Here is a 19,139-nt window from a genome sequence, read left to right as displayed (position 1 = left end):
GTCTGTAACTCTACCTCTCAAATAAATAAACAAAATCTTTAAAAAGACCATCTAGGGAGTGAAGGAATGGATGGATCTCTAACTCTGCCTTTCAAATAAATATAACAAATCTTTAAATATATATATAAAACTTCATTAAGACATAATTCATAGAGCATACAATGTGCAGACTTACAATGTACAACAGTTTTTAGTACATTTGAGCTGCCTAATCATCACCATCACCAATTATAAAACATTTTTATCAGCCCTAAGAGAAACTTCATATCCATTAGTATATTCCTAAAAAGCGCAGTCCTAGACATGCACTACTCTTTCTTTCCTATAAATTTGCTTATTCTAGACACTTTGTATGTTAAGTCATATAACATGGCCTTTTAGCTCATTTCTAAGATTCGCTCATGCTGAAACAGGCACAACATTCCTTTCCATTGCCAAATAGTATTTCATTGCACAGCTACACCATGTTTTCTTTCTCTATCCATCCGCTGATGGACACAAGCAGTGTCTCCTCTGGGGCTATTATGAGCAATGCTGCTGTGCACCAAAGCACACACACATATCTTCATTTCTCTGGGGTACACATCTTGCAGTGGCTGGTTATTTTCCCCTTTAATATTAAAATTATAACAATTCTTTATGTATACAAATCCATCAGATTTATGATTTGCAAATATTTTCTCTCATTATTTGGGATGTCTATTGATTTTTTAAAAGGCACAACAATTTTTAATTTTGAAGTCCAAATTACATATTTTTTCTTTGATGGCATGTGCTCCAGCTCTCAATCCAGAAATGACTGCCTTGGGGAGGGGTGGGGTCTGACCTGTAGGCCATATAAGGCTTTCCAGCTCATCTGGTCTGACCTTGCCAAGGCAACCACAGGTAGAACTAAAAAATTCAGTAAATCTACAGCTGGTTAATTTTTAAGTTAATATTTTTTTAAAGATTTATTTTCATTTATTTTGAGAGGCAGAGTTAGAGAAAGGCAGAGGCAGAGAGAAAGGGGTCTTCCATCCACTGGTTCACTCCCAAAATGGCTACAATGGCCAGAGCTGGGCCAATCTGAACCCAGGAGCCAGGAGCTTCTTCCAGGTCTCCCACCTGACTGCAGGGACCCAAGGACTTGGGCCATCTTCTGTTGCCTTCCCAGGCACACTAGCAGGAAGCTTGATCGGAAGTGTAGCAGCTATGACTTGAACTGGCAACCACATGGGATGCAGGCACCACAGGTGGAGGCCTCACCCACTATACCAAGTATTAAACTGGTAATTTTTATATGGCTCATGAACAATGTTATAAATCTCCAGATGGCGCTGGTCAAAGAAAAGGTTTCCCACCCTTGGATCTAATAGCATGGAAATTTATATCTGAGTTTTCTTCTAAGATTTTTATCTCTTACAATTAGTTCTTTTATCCATTTGAGTCATTTTTGTATGTGGATATCCATATACTTTTTCTTTTATATGAGAAGTGGCTTGGGAGATGGAAGAGAGAAGACATACTAGCTGGTACACAGTCCAGATGTCCACAATGAGTAAGGCTGGGCCAGGATGGATGTGAGCTCAATCCAGGTCTTCCCAGGTGAGTGCCAGGAACCTAATCACCTGAACCATCACCACTGCCTCCCTGGGTCTGCCTGAGCAAGAAGCTGGAGCCAGGCACCAGAGCCAGAATTGAACTCAGGCACATCAATGTGGCAGACAGGCATCCAAATTGCTAAGGCTAAACAACTGCTCACATACACTTCATTGTTTTGCATGTATTCTTCCACTGTCACAGCACCATTTCTTGAAAATATTTCTTTCAACCCAGTTAAATTACCTTGAACAGCAGAATTTTGCATACTGACCTCAAATCCCTTAACTACAATGTGTTCATTTATCAGCTCTAATATTTCCTAGGATTGTTCAGGATTGACACATAAAATCACATCATCTGCAAAACAGTTTTACTTTTTGGGGGAAGCATTGTAGCACAGTGGGTAGAGCTGCTGCCTGCAACTTCGGAATCACACATGGGCACTGGTTCAAGTCCCAGCTGCTCCACTTCTGATACAGCTCCCTGCTAATGAGCTAGGAAAAGCGGGAAGATGGCACAAGTGTTTGGGCCCTGCTACCCACATGAGACACCCTGATGAAGCTCCTGGCTCCAGACTGGCCCAGCCCAGGTTGTTATGGCCATATGAGGAGTGAACCAGCGGATGGAAGATCTCTTTCAAATAAATCAATCAATCATCTCAAAAAAAAGTTACTTCTTCCACTCCATCTAGATGCCTTTACTTCTTTTTTCTCACCTAACTGCCCTGGCTAGGTAAGTGGTAGGGGTGCACATGCTCATCTTGGCTCACATTTTAGGGAAAAGCTTTTGGTGTTAGCTATGGGGTTTTTAAAGATTCCTCTTATCAGGTGGAAAAAGTTCTCTTCTGCTTTATTTAAAAAAAATTTTTTTTTCATATATATTTATCTGAGAGGCTGAAGAGAAAAAGGGCTCCCATCTGCTGGTTCACTCATCAGATGCCTACAATGGCCAGACCTGCTCTAGGGCCAAAGCCAGAAGCTATGAACTCTCTCCAGGTCTCTCACAAGGGTAGCAGGAATCTAGCTGCTTGGGCAATCACTGTATGTTCCAGGATCCGCATCAGCAAAAAGCTAGACCCAGGAGCCAGAGCCAGGTATTGAACCTCGGCACTCCAACGTGGGGCACAGTGCCTTAACCACGAAGCTAAGCACCCACCCCTCCCTTCTGCTTTTGTCCTGATCAGGTTTTAAAGTTACACATTTTTGTTTCATTTACTGAGCTGATCATGTGTTTTTTGTCCTTTCTTCTACTAATACGGTGCAGTCTATTAATTGATTTTCAGATATCACATCAACCTCAAATTGCCAGGCTAAATCTCGGTTGGTCATGGTGTGTAATTGTTTTTCTGTTATTACATTAAGTTTGCAAGTACTCATTGAGGATTTTGTACACACACACACACACACACACGAGACACAGTGACTCAACATTCCATTTGAAGCAGAACATTACAAACATCAGCAAAAGTTACTCCTTATCTAGTATGTGTAATAAACTTATTTAGGAAAAAATAATATGTGCTACAAAGCAGCCACTATCAATTAGTGAAAACTATACAAATAACCTAAATACTTCATGAAAACTCAGCCTTCAATGATAGGAGGCTCTGCTTCCACTTTCAAATAAGGAACGTTTATAATCAATAATATATGAACTGTTATCTCCCAGTAATTCTTATCTGTGTAAACACTAAACCCCCGTAGATATTTCTGAAATGGACTCTGACCATGACTTGAACACAGTAATAAGAGAAAAGGGCATTGGGAATCCCCATTAGTCACCTGCTAAGAAAGGCATAGGATTCAATTTCTTAGTCCTAAGTTTAAAGACGGGGTGGACATTCGGCAGAGGGTTACATCAGCTGGAATGCCCGCATCCCACACTGGAGTGCCTGCGTTTGAGGCCAGGCTCCTGAATCCGGCTTCCTGCTAATGTACACTCCAGTAGGCAGTGGGTTCTGATTCAAGTAGTTGGATCTCTGCCCCTCACATAGCAGACCTGGACTGAGTTCCCAGCTCCCTGGGCATTTGAAAGAGTGAACCAGTAGATGGACTTCTCACTCTTTTTCTCATTCTGTCACGTAAATTAAAAAAACAAACAAAAGTAAAACAAAATGAATCCACAAGACAAAACAACTTTAAAGAAAACTACCATCCAAAATAAATCACAAAAAGACTTTTCTATTATTTTCCTCATGAAAAAATTTCTTACCAATGTTCTTTCTGATTTTCGAACAAAAGGAAACTTTTCGACCAGTATTGGCATAAGAAACCATGGTGCCCTGGGGGGGGGGGGGGGGGGGGGGAGACAAGAAAAAAAAAATCAACCAATCCACCTTAACTGGGTGTTGCAGGAAGATAACATTTCCATTCTATGAGCAAATACGGATTGATACGGGGCAATTAGTAGCCCTAACCTCAAGCAACTGAAATAAAATGAAAATATAGCTGCAATTAAATCTAAAACTACTTAAGGGAAAACAATTTTCTATTAACTTTGACAGTAAAGGAGAGTTTTTTCCTTACAAAAGCTTAACAGAGTTTCAGTTTAAAATCTACAAATTTCCCACTACACATACACATTATTTTAAATGTGAAAAAAGCTATCAACTTGGATTAAGTTAAAAGCATTAAATAAAAGGAACTAGAAGTCTACCCCTTCAAAAGAAATGCAGAAATTGGAAAAGCTTTTCTTGTACTAAAATTTTTATTCATATGGCATCACACACAGGGGTTGAAAACTTTTAGATATCCTGTCTCTTCAAGATAAAAGCAAAATTCCATCCACTATACATGTATCGCTTGCAAAAAGCAATTAAGATAATGAACAGAAAGCTGAAATGCCATTTTCTGTACATGGTGATTGTTTCCTAAGATCTGAATTTTGATGCTATTAACATTTTATAATTTTCTGCCAATGGACTATAATTTTCTTAAGGATTTAAACATTAGGATCCAAAGTAACAAAAGTACTCACGAAGGGACATATCGTGCTATTATTTGCAAGGCTCTGTGACATGTGTCAAAATTTCCAGGAAGATCTATAAGGAGAAAAGTTGAGCATATGAGCGTCAAAACAACACCAACAGACGGGCGTTGTGGTGCAGCAGGTTAAGCCGCTGCTTGGGATGCCTGTGCCCCCTATCAAAGTGCTGGTTCAGGAACCAGCTTCTTCTACTTCCCATCCAGCTCCCTACCAATGTCCCTGGGTGGATGACAGTACTTGGGTCCCTGCCACCCACATGGGAGACCTGGATAGAGTTCCGGATGCCTGGCCGTGGGCCTTTGTGCAGTGAACTAATAAGTGGAACATCTTTCTTTCTCTGTCACCCTGCCTTTCACATAAATAAATAAATTCTTTAAAAAAAAAAAAAAACACTGAAAACTGAAAAATTACATACTTGAAGCTAAAAACATGTGCTTACTGACTGAATAATTCATCAGAAAAATAATTTCAAGTTTTATGTCACATCCACCAGCAAAGATTAAATAAATGGTCTAATTACATAATTAACACAATTAAGGCAAATGATTACATATTAATACCAAAATAAAACACTGATTCCATTAAAGGTTATCACTGCTTCAGTCTACTTTTAGAAAAGATGCTGAAGCCAGGAGCTTCTTCTGGGTCTCCCATGTGGGTCGGGGCCCAGGGACTTGGGCCATCATCCATTGCTTTCCCATATACGTTAGTACTGAGCTTGATCGGAAGTAGAGCAGCTGAGATTCAAACTGGCGCCTATATGGGATGTTAGCACTGCAGGCCGAGGCTTAACCTGCTGTGCCACAGTGCTGGCCCTAAGGCCAGTATATTTACCATTCAGCATACATTCATTCTCTATGACACAGTATGCATTCTTGGCTTTATCCATTATTATACTTACTATCATCTTCATCATCAGAATCTGAAACATCTATGTCACCTTCCTTGATGATCACTCGCGCTTTTGAGAAAAAAAGAAAATGTATACTCTGTCACTGACCTAGATAATGAACAGCTCTACAAAAGAAAATTAATATTCTCAGAATTCAAAAGTGTGATGATTAAATTTACAGCTTGAAAAAAAAGAAAAACAAGAATTAAAGCAACTACAAATTCCTAAATAAGACTTCCTAATAAGCTCACTGAAGCAAATCACAATGCATAAAAATCACAGCAAAAAATGAATCCAAATACCTCCATAGCGGACTAACATTTGCCAGGACTAGTACCAAAACAAGTACTGAAATCTTTCATGGTGGCAGGCTCTCCAATGGGTAAGGGGAAGGTAGTATATTAATGATGAGGAATTTTTTAGGAAAGAAAAATCAAAGCAAACAAAGAAAAATCACTTACGAGGTACAAAATGAGAAGCAATCATGCTGAGACATGGCCTAAGGAAGACAGTCTGTGCGGACACAAGATTACCAAGAAAAGCCAAATACTCTTCTACCACTGTTTGACTTCTATTTAACCATGGCAATTTCTGGAGTTGGGGGAGGGAGATAATGGAAATAGTTAATTGGTACAATATATACTATTTTCAAAGTATTGAATTACATACTAGACAGTGAAATAAATAGCAAACTTACCAACAGAATGTTGATGAGCTGCTCAAAGTCTTTGGTCAAATACATAATAGAAGAGCGGAATTCTAACAGCCAGTTAATGATCTGGTCATCCTTAATTTGAACAAAGAAAAGTACTTTTATAAATCACTAAGATAACAGAAAATGCAACTACCTTACACCAGTCATTTATCAGTAATATGCAAACTGGGGGGAAGTTACACACTTGGAATTAAACCAAAGTTGTGTATCAAAGATGTCACAATAAGCTCTCCCATGGTTAACTCTGCGACACAGGAAAATGAATTTAATGCAATACTTCAAACTGATCATTTTGTTTGCTTTTAAAAAGTGAAAAAAAAAACACACACGCACACACACACAAAAGAAACAAAAAAAAAAAACAAAAAACACCTGGAATGAACTTAAAAAAAAAAAAAAAGGCACACAGGCAGAGATCTTTCATCCACTGGTTTACTTTCCAAACACCCTCAACAGCTAGGGTCAGACCAGGCTGAAATGTGCAGCCCTGAACTCAATCCAAGTCTCCGTCAGCTGGCAAGGACCCAAGTACTGAAACCATCACTGCTCACCTCCCGGGATGGGCATTAGCAGGAAGCTGGGTTGGAAGTAGAGGAGCTGGGCCAATCTGAAGCCAAGAGCAGGCTTCTTCTGGGTCCCCCACACGGGTTCAGGGGCCCAAGCATGTGGGCCATCTTCTAGTGCTTTCCCAGGCCACAGCAGAGAGCTGGATAGGAAATGAAGCAGCCAGGACTCAAACCAGTACCCCTATGGGATGCCGGCACTGCAGGCGGCAGCTTTACCTGCTATGCCACAGCACTGGCTCCAGATACCTGATATTTTTTAAAGCTGCACAATTATAGCAGAGTCAAATGAGAAGACCATAAGGACCAACAACCACCTCTATTTTCTCTATATTCAAGCTGACCAGAAAGCACACTGATAACATTCAGTCTAGGCTGACCAACTAGGGTCATCAATAAACTTAAGTTTTTCTAAACCCAATCTGTGGCTTTTTTAAAAATGCATTAACGTGTGTTTTCTTTAAATGACAGTTCCAGTACTCCATGAAATAAATTTTCAGGCAATAAAATCATTGCTCGTGATTTTAGTGACACACACAAAAAAAACTATTAAAAAGAAAGCTATACTGGGGGACAGTGCTGTGGTGCAGCAGGTTAAGAAGTCTGCAACACCAGCATCCCATACGGGCGCTGGTGCGAGTCCTGGCTGCTCCACTTCCGATCCAGTACCCTGCTAATGTGCCTAGAAAGGTGGCAGAGATGTCCCAAGTGCTTGGACCAGAAAGAAGCTTCTGGCTCCTGGTTTCAGCCTGGCCCAGCCCCAGCTATTGCAGCCTTTTGGGGAGTGAATCCGCAGGTGGAAGATCTCTTTTTCTGTCTCTCCCTCTCTAATTCTTTCAAATAAATAAAATAAATCTTTAACAAAAAAAAAAAAAGAGAGAGAGAGAGAGAAAGCTATACATAAAAATGAACCAGTTACACAAAATAAAAGCTATATAAAGGTTATTATTTATATTCATGTATATATACAACATACACAAGAAAAAAAACTATGGAGAAAAACTCCCAATTTGTGAAAGAAAATGGTTAATGTTCATTAAGACCCAGTGTGGGCAGTGTATGTGTTTGTATGTGAAAGAGAGAGAGAGAAAGAGAGAGAGTGAGTGTGTGTGTGTGTGTGGTAGTGGGGGGGGGTTGGGTTCTTTTGGCACAGCAGCTTGGCATGTCTGCATCTCATTCTGCAGTGCCTAGTTCAAGTCCCAGCTCCTTTGCTACTGATGCAGCTTCCTGCTAATGCACACCATGGGAAGAACCAGATGATGGCTTAAGCACTTGGGTCCTTGCCACCTACGCAAGAGACACAGAGTGAATTCTAGGCTCCTAAATTTGGCCTGGCCAGCCCTGGCTGCTGTGGGCATTCAGGGAATGAATGACCCAGCAGACAGAAAATCGATGTCCATCTGTCTATGTCTATCTCTTTGTTTTTCAAATAAAAATTTAAGAAAAAAAAAAAACATAAAAAAGGCTGGCATTTGGCACAGCGGTTACTGAGACATCCACCTCCCATATCTGAATTCCTGGTTCAAGTCCAGATTTTCTTTCAGTTCCAGCTTCCTGCTGATATACACCCTAAGAGGCAGCAGGTGACAGCTCAAGTGGTTGAATTCCCACTTCCCACCTGGGAGATCCAGGTGGAGTTTCCAGCTCCTGGTTTTGCCCTGGCCCAACCCTGGCTGTTGCAGGCATTTGGGCAATGAAACAGCAGATGAGAACTCTCCTTTCTGCCTTTAAAATAAGTTTTTATTTGTAAAAAGATGTATTTACTTCTTTACTTGAAAGGCTGAGTGACAAGAGATCTTCCATCTGCTGGTTCACTCCCTAAATGGCCACAACAGCCAGGACTGGGACAGGCAGAAGCTAGGAGCCAGGAACTCCAACCAGTTTTCCCAGACTGGTGCAGAACTCAAGTACTTGGGTCATCTTCCACTGCCTTCTCAAGAGCATTAGCAGTAAGCTGGATGAGAAGTGAGCTGGCACTCAGGGGCTGGCGTTGTGGCAGAGAGTGTAAAGCTGCCTGCAATGCCAGGATCACCTATGGGCACCGGCTTGAGTTCCAGCTGTTCCACTTCTGATCCAGCTTCTTGCTAATGGGAAAGCTGCAGAAGATGGCCCTAGTACTTGGGCCCCTACACCCACGTGGCAGATCTGGAAAAAGCTCCTGGCTCTTGGCTTCAGTCCAGACCAACTATAGCTGGTGCAACCATTTGGGGAGTAAATCAGCAGATGTAAGATATCTCTGTCTTGGGGCTGCCACTGTGGCACAGTGGGTTAAAGCCCCAGCCTGCAGTGAGGCCATTCCATATGGGTACCAGTTCGAGTCCTGGCTGCTCCACTTCTAATCCAGTTCTCTGCTATGGCCTGGGAAAGCAGTAGAAGATGGCCCAAGTCCTTGGGCCCCTGTACCCAAGTGGGAGACCCAGAGGAAGCTCCTCGCTCTTGGCTTCGGATCAACGCAGTTCCGGCTGTGGCAGCCATTTTGGGAGTGAACCAGTGGATGGAAGACCCCCCCCCCGCCCCGCCGCCTTTCTGTAACTCTGCCTTTCAAATAAAAAAAAAAAAAAAATTTTTTTTTTTGACAGGCAGAGTAGACAGAGAGAGAGAGAAAGGTCTTCCTTTTGCCATTGGTTCACCCTCCAATGGCAGCTGCGGCTGGCGCACTGCACTGATCCGAAGCCAGGAGCCAGGTGCTTCTCTTGGTCTCCCACGCAGGTGCAGGGCCCAAGCACTTGAGCCATCCTCCACTGCACTCCCGGGTCACAGCAGAGAGCTGGACTGGAAAAGGAGCAACCGGGACAGAATCCGGCGCCCCGACCGACTGGGACTATAACTCGGGGTGCCAGCGCCGCAGGTGGAGGATTAGCCTAGTGAGCTGTGGCACCAGCCATAAACAAATAAATCTTTAAAACAAAACGATATCTGCCTCTCCCTCTCTCTGTAACCCTATGTTTCAAACAAATAAATATATCTTTCAAAAAACACATACAAAAAACAAAAAAAACAAAAAGTCCAGCATTCAGATATTGAATTTTGGCTTTGAAGGCAGTGGCTTAACCTGCTATGCCACAACACTGGGCCCAATAAATTCTTTTTTTCCAAAAAGAAAAAAACCAGTAGGAGAAAGACAAACAATCAGTATCAAACCTACAATGACAGAATATTAATAAGAAGCATCATTCAGTGCAGGTAGGGTGTCTTACACTATACATACATATCTCTTTCTAATCCCAAAATCCATGCAAGGGGGTAGGTTTTATAGCATAGTGGGTAAAGCTGCCACCAGCAACACTGGTATCCTATATGGGGATGCCAGTTTGAGTCTCAGCTGCTCCACTTCCAATCCAGCTCTCTGCTGTAGCCTGGGAAAGCAGTAGAGGATGGCCCAAGTGCTTGGACTCCTGCACCCAGCTGGGAAACCTGGAAGAAGCTCCTGGCTCCTGGCTTCAATCGCCTCAGCTCTGGCGGTTGTAGCCATCTGGGGAGTGAACCAGCGGATGGAAGATCTCTTTCTCTCTGTCTCTCCATCTCTAACTCTGCCTTTCAAATAAATAAATAAATCTTTAAAAAGAGGAGTAAAATCTATTGTATCCCCTTTCACTTTTTTTTGGACAGGCAGAGTTAGACAGTGAGAGAGACAGAGAGAGAAAGGTCTTCCTTCCGTTGGTTCACCCCCAAAATGGCCACTACGGCCAGTGCGCTGCGCCAATCAGAAGCCAGGAGCCAGGTGCTTCCTCCTGATTTCCCATGCGGGTGTGCAGGGCCCAAGCACTTGGGCCATCCTCCACTGCCTTCCTGGGCCACAGCAGAGAGCTAGACTGGAAGAGGAGCAATCGGGACTAGAACCTGGTGCTCCAACCCAGACTAGAACCTGGGGTGCCAGCACGGCAGGCGGAGGATTAGCTAAGTGAGCCTTTTACTTTCAAACAGCAAAATCACGAGGCTACCATTTATACTGCTCCACTTTAAAAAGTAAACCAGTCACAGACTTTGAAGATTTAATACTGCACTATTAGAAGCAAGCTACTTGTTGGCCAGCACTGTGGCTCACTAGGCTAATCCTCCACCTGTGGCGCTGGCACCCTGGGTTCTAGTCCCGGTCGGGGTGCCAGATTCTGTCCCGGTTGCCCCTTTTCCAGTCCAGCTCTCTGCTATAGCCAGGGAGTGCAGTGGAGGATAGCCCAGGTTCTTGGGCCCTGCACCCACATGGGAGACCAGGAGGAAGCACTTGGCTCCTGGCTTCGGATAGGCGAGTGTGCCGGCCATAGCAGCCATTTGGGGGGTGAACCAACGGAAAAGGAAGACCTTTCTCTCTGTCTCTCTCTCTCACTCTCTAACTCTGCCTGTCAAAAAAAAAAAAAAAAAAAAAAAAGGAAGCAAGCTACTTGTAACAATCCTCTGAAGCAGCAAGCACACACAAACTCATGTGGTTACAAAATACATAAGAAAACAAAGAGATTGTTCTTTGTATCCGAGAAAGAAGGCAAGAGTAAGGAAGCTTTATAGAGCAAGCAATGCTTCTGCTGTCTTCAAAGGGCTGGCGTGAGCATTTTCTAGAGGTCACACTCCTCCGAGACAGCAAGGCCTGTTTTCAGAGAACTGAGACTCCTTCAGGACGGCTGGCTATTATGACGAGGAAGACAACAGATCAAACTGGGGAGCAACGAGCCAAATAAATGAGGACGGCCTGAAAACCAGATCTTTCAACAGATCTGCTACAAGGGCAAGAAACAGGTGGAAGGAACCAGGGATTATTGTTTGTTTATTTTTAAGATTTATTTATTTAGAGATATCTTCCATCTGCCAGTACCCTCCCCAGATGGCCTCAATGGTCTGGGCTGGGTCATGTCACAGCCAGGAGGCAGGAGTTTCATCTGGGTCTCCCACATGGGCAGAGGGGCCCAAACACTTGGGCCATCCTCTGCCACTATTCCCACATCATTTGCAGGGAGCTAGATTGGAAGTGGAGCAGCCAGGATAAGAACTGGTGCCCATATGCAATGCCAGTATCGCAGGCTACCACTTTACTCGCTGTGGTACAATACAAGCCCAACGGCTCAATAGGCTAATCCTCCGCCTGCGACGCCGGCACACCGGGTTCTAGTCTCGGTTGGGGCACCGGATTCTGTCCCGGTTGCCCCTCTTCCAGTCCAGCTCTCTGCTGTGGCCCGGGAGTGCAGTGGAGGATGGCTCAAGTGCTTGGGCCCTGCGCCCGCATGGGAGACAGGAGAAACACCTGGCTCCTGGCTTGCGATCAGCACGGTGTGCCGGCCGCGGCGGCCATTGGAGGGTGAACCAATGGTAAAGGAAGACCTTTCTCTCTGTCTCTCACTGTCCACTCTGCCTGTCAAAAAAGAAAAAAAAAAAAGCTGCTGACCTTTCAGCTGGGACTCAAAGTGAACAGCTTTATGGATCACAGCAATAACAAAAAACACTAATGCAGCACGTGTGTGCCAGACACTGTTCTAAGACGTTAACACACATGAACTCATTTAGCCCTTACAAGCGTCCCATGTGATAGCGACTACTGCAGATCCCATCTTAAGATGAGATCACTGAGGCACAGAAGGGCAGTGACTTGCCCTTGATCACACAGCATTTCCTAGTAAATAAGGGAAGCAGTGCGCCCAGCGCCATGCTTAAACAGGCAGCAAATAAAGTAGACACAGAAAACTTCTCCCAGCCAAAAGAAGGCACAGGCAAAGGTATCAAGATGCAAAGTAGAACCTGCAGGGGATGACGCAGCTGCTGAAGGGCAAGCATTTGGCACAGTGGTCATGACACTGCTTGGGCTATCTGCATCTTACATTGGGGCACCTGGGTTCCTGTTTCAGCTTTGCTTTCAACTCGTTTCCTGATCATGCACATTTTACAAGGTAGCAGGTGATGATCTGGATTGAGTTTTGGGCTCCCATGTTTGGTCTGGCTTAAACCCAGCTGTTGAGGGTATTTGGGGGTTGAATCAGCACACAGAGCTATTTCTATTTCACTTAAGATAATAAAATAGGGGGCCAGTGCTGTGGTGTAGTGGATAAAGCTGTCACCTGCAGTGCCGCCATCCCATATGGGTGCCAGCTTAAGTCCCAGCTGCTCCACTACCGATCCAGCTCTTTGCTATGGCCTGGGAAAGCAGTGGAAGATGGCCCAAGTGCTTGGGCCCCTGCACCTGCATGGGAGACCCAGAAGAAACTGCTGGCTCCTGGCTTTGGATCGCCATAGCTCCAGCCATTGCAGCCATCTGGAGAATGATCCAGCAAATAGAAGACTTCTCCCTCCCTCCCTCCCTCCCTCTCTCTCCTCTGCCTCTGCCTTTTCTAACTCTGCCTTTCAAATAAATAAATACATCTTTTAAGAAATACAATAGAGAAAAATAAAAGGCATCTAGTGAGATCAAATCTAGAAAAAATGGTGCAGGTCATGCTAAGAAACTGGTTTTTTATTTTTCCATAGGCATTAAATGTGTTAGTAGAGGAATGAAATAGATATGTGCTCTAAAGAGATAATTTAGGCTACAGTACTGAGGGTAAACAGGGGGAGGGGGAGAGGTGAGGGTAGTTGGAGAAGATAAAGACAGGGGTGGGTGTCGTGGCACAATGGTTAAGACAGCATCTGGGACACCCCACGTTCCGCATCAGAGTGCCTGGAATTGAATCTCACCGCTGCTTCTGATGTGGCTTCCTGAGAGTATTCACCCTGTGAAGCAGCAGGTGACAGCTCAAGTACTTAGGTCCCTGCCACCCATGTGGGAGACTTAAAGAATTCCTGAGGGTCAGTGTTGGGGCATGGCAGGTTACGCCTCAGCCTGCCATGCCAGCATCCCATATGGGCACTGGTTCATTCTGAGATGCTCCACTTCTGATCCAGCTCCCTGCTTATGCGCCTGAGAAAAGTAGAAGATGGCCTAAATGCTTGGGCCCCTGCTATCCATGTGGGAGACCCAGATGAAGCTCCTGGCTTTGGCCTGGCCCGGCCCTGGCTATTGCAGACATTTAGGGAGCGAACTAGTGGATGGACTGTAACTCCTACAAATAAATAAATAAATATTTAAAAAGAAAAAAGAGTTCCTGGCTTCTGGCTTTAACCTGGACAAGCCCAGGCTGTTGTGGGCATTTGGGGAGTGAATCAGCAGATGGAAGACATCTATGCGTGTTTGTTTCAGTCATTCAAATAAAGATAGAGGAGGACAGGATCTAAACACCACTGAAATCTCTCGGTCTTAGTCCCATCTTCTTAGAAACCTCTGCACCATGACTGCCCAGTGGAGAAGCAAATGTGCAGAGGTCCAAGTACCCTGCTAGTGTGTGTGTGCCCATCGTGGGTAAAGGGGAAGTAAGGACTGCCAGAGGCCAGGAACACTGCAAGTAGCTAGACTGCCTGCTACTTTGTCCAACTTGTCTCTGGAAGGACCTGGAACTTCCACTGCTGTAAGTTCACTGAAACCACCTAGGAGAGACACTGCTCAAACCGTTAACAGCCCCTGATGGCCCTCTGTCCTGAGCCTGTGACATTATGGACTAGTTCTGTTCTCAGCTGTGGCCGAGTACAACACATGTCCAATAAGTCATCTCTGCTGTCTTAACAGAACAGAAGAATAATAATAAAAAGCCACTAAAGAGGCTACTGGAAGAATCCAGGTAAGAACACCAACAAAACAGAAAGACTTGAAAGATGTTTTCCCCTGGCAGGTTCCTAGTTCAAGAAGTAGGTGAGCAATAAACAGTTGAGCAGATAAAGGCGGCTACAGAAGGACTTGGTCAGGGATATAGAAGTGAATTTAAGGTATGCTAGATTTGGAATACCTAGGACAATTTTGGGTAAAAACACCCAACCAACAGTTAAGAAACAAGTCTACAGTGCACAAGAGCAATCTGAGCTGAAGACCCAGATGTGGGAGTTATTAGGATACAAGTAGCTTCCAAAGCCTTGAGGGCACAGGGATCACAGAAGAATCTGCCACAAAAAGGGTTAAGTTGAAACCAATCAATACCAAATTTAAGGAGAACCTACCAAGGTAGTGATTAGAGAGAAGTGATCATGAGACAGGAAGATCAGAGACACTGAATGAGAAGTTTTAAGAAGTGGCTGACAATTGTGTCAACTGCCACAAAGCATTAGTACAAGGCTTTAAAAATAAAGTCTGTGTGACATGTGACTCAAAGTTTAACTTGTCTACAAAGTATAGCACACTCGGATGGTTATAGACAATAGGTTAGTTTGCTTGGTTGTTTTAAACCGAGGCCTGTTCTTCATAAAAATGTTAGCTTGCAACTGGCCCATTTCTAACTTCTGTACCTCTGTTCACTTGAGAATGGCCAAGGCCACCAGACTGTGGTTTCTCCTGTCTTCTCCCACCTGCAGCCACAAGATAACACAGGTGGCGCCAAGGTCAGTGAACCCATGCTTGACCCCTACCGGGAACAATTGAATAATTGAATCGTTACATTTTTCATTAAGGTTACAAAAAACCTGGCTGATTGGCTAACTGTTTCTCCCTTCTGTATGCCTGCTTTCTGCTTGCACAAGCCCACACACATAATCAAATGTCTGATAAAAAGCAGGTTTTGCCTTTAAAAACCCCCCAGCACTGCAACTCGGGGCTGCCTTCTCCTGACTTGCTCTGTGAGAGGGCAGCTGCCAGCTGGCTAAGACAGACTCCTAATTTGATCTCAAAAGTCTCACTATGCGTTTACTCTGTGTGCCCCACAACAGTCTGCTGAAACCAGTGTGTAAGAAATCACTGGTAATCTTTGTCAGGATAACTACAGCAATCTTGAGTACAGTGGACTTAGATGTGAATAAGAAATGAGACAGTACAGTCAGCAGGGACAGAATACCAGCTGGGGCCGGCGCTGTGGCCTGGTGGGTAAAGCCACCTCCTGGAGTGCTGGCATCCCATAGAAGCTGGTTCAAGTCCCAGCTGCTCCACTTTTTTTTGTTTTTAAATATTTATTTATTTATTTGAAGGCAGAGTTACAGAGAGGCAGAGGCAGGAAGGGGGGGGCCTTCTATCCACTGGTTCACTCCCCAGATGACTGCAAAAGCTGGAGCTGTGACGATCTGAAGCCAGGAGCTTTTTCTGAGTCTCTCACGTGAGTGTAGGGGCCCAAGGACTTGGGCCATCTTCTATTGCTTTCCCAGGCTATAGCAGAGAGCTAGATCAGAAGTGGAGCAGCTAGGACTCTAACCGGAGCCATATGGGATGCCAGCACTGCAGGCGGCAGCTTTACCTGCTATGCCACAGCACCAGCCCCCTGCTCCACTTCTGATCCAGCTCTCTGCTATGGTTGGGAAAGCAGTAGAAGATGGCCCAAGCCCTTGGACCCCTCACCCACGTGGGAAACCTGGAAGAAGCTCCTGGCTCCTGGCTTTGGATAGGCAAAGCTCCTGCCATTGCAGCCATCTGGGGAGTAAACCAGCAGATGGAAGACCTCTCTCTGCCTTTCTGTAACTCTGACTTTTAAATAAATAAATCTTTAAAAATAAATAAACATTCCTTCCTAAATATTAAAAAAAAAAAAAAAAGCCGTTATAAAGTCAGGGGGTGTTCATTCTAAACGCTTCTTGAATAGTAACTCATTGAATCCTACTTAAAATCTCCATGATTTTACAGAGAAGAATACACAGGCAGAGAGATGAGACAACTAATTCAAGATCACACAAACAATAACAATGAATTGAGGTTTTATCCCAGGTAATCTACCGCTGTCATAGCAACAAACCGCTTTCCAAAACTGGGCAATAAAGAGGGGTGAAACAAAACGCACTGAGTTGCTACAACTTGACCTTGGAAACACTGAAGCACTAGCAGCTTGAAGCCCAGTTAGCTCTTGATGTGTTTTTGGTTTGAGCTTGGAGAGACAAGGGTTGCAGACAGCAGAGGAAGTAGAAAGGATTAAAGCCGGGTTTCCTAACCTCAGTACTGCTGGCAATGGGGCTGGATCATTCTTGGTTGCTGGGGCTGCACTGTCCATGGTGAGAAAGGGTTTAGCAGCATCCCTGTAATCCACTCCCAAATTGTGACAGACAAAAACATTTCCAAACATCACCAAATGTCCCCTAGCGGGTAAACGGCCCTGAGTGAGGAGTAAATCCAGAAAGAATAACGGAGAGAAAGGTCTGGAGGATAGAACAGGACCAAAAGTACAAACTAATGTCTGTTCAAAATAGCAGTAACTTTGCTAAGAATCAAATAAAAAATTAATTACCTTTATGTCTGGATCTGACAGCTGGTTCTTCAACAACTCAAAGTCATTTGTTTCACCCTTAACAAGAATGGGGAGAAAATGAAGTTTTGGTTTCCTGTTAAATATCAACAGCAAGACTTTTATACTTTAACATTTGATGAAATTACAAAAGGAGCATTGTGGGGCGGGCAGATGGCCTAGCAACTTAAGACACTGGTTTAGATATGCATATCCCCATCCCATAGTGGCGTACCTGGGTTCAACACCAGCTCTAGATCCTGACTCCAACTCCCTGCTAATGCAGACCCTGGGAGGCAGCAGTGATAGTTCAAAAGGGTTCCTGCCACCCGAAAAGTAGACAGACCAAGATTAAATTCCTGCTCCTGGCTTCAGCCCAGTCCTGACCACTGCAGGCATTTGGGAAGTAAGCCAGGGGATGGAAGCTCACTCTCTCTCGGCCTCTCAATTTTGAAAAATAACATTCTATGTTTCATCCATCAGTTGCAGATTATGAATTCATGACCACAAGTTTTTTAAAGATTAATTTTATTTGAAAGGCAGAGTTATAGAGAGAAGAGATAGAGAGATCTTCCATCTGCTGGTTCACTCCCCAAATAGAAACAATAGCTGGGGCTGGGTCAGGCAAAAGCCAGGAACTTCATCCAGGTCTCCCACATGGCTGCAAGGGACCAATACCTTGAGCCAGTTTCTGCTGGTTTCTCAGGCACATTAGCAGAGAGCTGGATTAGAAGTGGAGCAGCCAGGATTCGAACTGGCACCCACATGGGATGCCAGCATTGCAGATGGCAGCTCAATCCACTGTGTTATAGTGTTAGCCCCAGGACTACAAGATTTTAAAAGGCAGGCCAGCATTGTGGCACAGGGGGTTAAGCTGACATCTGTGAAGCCAGCATCCTACACCACAGTACTTCAAGTCTCAGGCTGTCCCACTTCCTGTCTTAGTTCCCTACCAATGAGCCTGGGAAAGCAGTGGAAGTTGTCCCAAGTACTTAGGCCCCTGCCACCCACATGGGAGACCTTGCTAGAGTTCTAAGCTTTTGGTTTTGTCCTGGCCTAGCCCTGGCCATTGCAGTCATTTGGGGACTGAATCAGCAGATGTAAAATCTCTTTTTCTCAGTCACTCTGCATTTCAAATAAATAAATCAAACAAAAAATTTTAAATGCACGTTAGTGGAGCCAGAGGCTTGGAAAAAATAAACAACTATAAAGCCTTTTATATTTAGTTGCATTTGTTTATGATAGTCCATACTCCCGAGTTTCAAAAAATGAGAAGAAAACTGAACAGGTGACAGCTCAAGTAGATTGGTCCCTGTCACCAACATGGCAGACCTACTTTTGAGTTATCAGCTCCTGCTAGCCCCAGCCATTGCAGGCATTTGAGAAGTGAACCAGCAGATGGGAGCTCTATCTCTAATAAGTAAAATAAATAAATTTATTTTTCAAAGGAAAAAAAAAACCTGCTGCAGGTTAGGCATTTGAAAGGCACAGCATTTAAGTCGCTGCTTGGGATTTACACATCCCCGTCAGAGCGCCTGGGTCAAGTCAGGCTCTTCTGCTTCTGATCCAGCTTTCTGCGACGTGCATCTGGAACACAGCAGATTATGGCTCGAGTGTCTGGGTCTCTGCCACCTTGGCTTTGTTCGGGCCCAGCCCCAGCTATTGCAGGTATTTGGGGCAGTGAACTAGGGGATAAGATATTTCTCTGTGTTTTTCTCTCTCTCTCTTTCAAATAAAATGAAAATACATTTTTAAAGAATATAAAAAAAATTTTTTTTGACAGGCAGAGTGGACAGTGAAAGAGAGACAGAGAGAAAAGTCTTCCTTTGCCGTTGGTTCACCCTCCAATGGCTGCCACGGCTGGCGCACCGCGCTGATTCGATGGCAGAAGCCAGGTACTTATCCTGGTCTCCCATGGGGTGCAGGGCCCAAGCACTTGGGCCATCCTCCACTGCACTCCCGGGCCACAGCAGAGAGCTGGCCTGGAAGAGGGGCAACCAGGACAGAATCTGGCGCCCCGACCGGGACTAGAACCCGGTGTGCCGGCACCGCAAGGTGGAGGATTAGCCTAGTGAGCCGCGGCACCGGCCAAGAATAAAATTTTTAAAAACTAAAAACAAACTGTTGTGATGATCTAATTTTGGGAACTAAGACAGGATCTATTCACATGCATGGACATAAGTGGATATTATATATAAATGTACAGT

General features: G+C 44.3%; 1 protein-coding gene across 3 annotated transcripts in view; it reads right to left on the bottom strand.

Moving 5' to 3' along the window:
- RRN3 (RNA polymerase I transcription factor RRN3) overlaps positions 1 to 19,139 on the bottom strand; it is a 48,955-nt gene that overhangs the window by 25,974 nt on the left and 3,842 nt on the right. For 2 of the 3 annotated variants that reach the window (XM_008257804.5, XM_002711743.6), the window contains exons 3-8: positions 16,936 to 16,992; positions 6,156 to 6,245; positions 5,920 to 6,049; positions 5,468 to 5,527; positions 4,558 to 4,621; positions 3,793 to 3,862 (exon numbers count right to left, since the gene is read on the bottom strand). In XM_008257804.5, the coding sequence (XP_008256026.1) occupies positions 3,793 to 3,862; positions 4,558 to 4,621; positions 5,468 to 5,527; positions 5,920 to 6,049; positions 6,156 to 6,245; positions 16,936 to 16,992 (471 nt within the window). Of the gene's footprint in view, positions 1 to 3,792; positions 3,863 to 4,557; positions 4,622 to 5,467; positions 5,528 to 5,919; positions 6,050 to 6,155; positions 6,269 to 16,935; positions 16,993 to 19,139 lie in introns of all 3 variants that reach the window. The other variant, XM_089321604.1, reaches the window with a different exon arrangement.

This window comes from Oryctolagus cuniculus, chromosome 19 (assembly GCF_051225735.1).
Source record: "Oryctolagus cuniculus isolate XC-2025 breed Fujian yellow rabbit chromosome 19, ASM5122573v1, whole genome shotgun sequence".
In the NCBI taxonomy this organism is placed as follows: Eukaryota; Metazoa; Chordata; class Mammalia; order Lagomorpha; family Leporidae; genus Oryctolagus; species Oryctolagus cuniculus.
The sequence above is the reverse complement of the archived record's forward strand: the minus strand, read 5'-3'. Positions and strand labels throughout refer to the sequence as shown.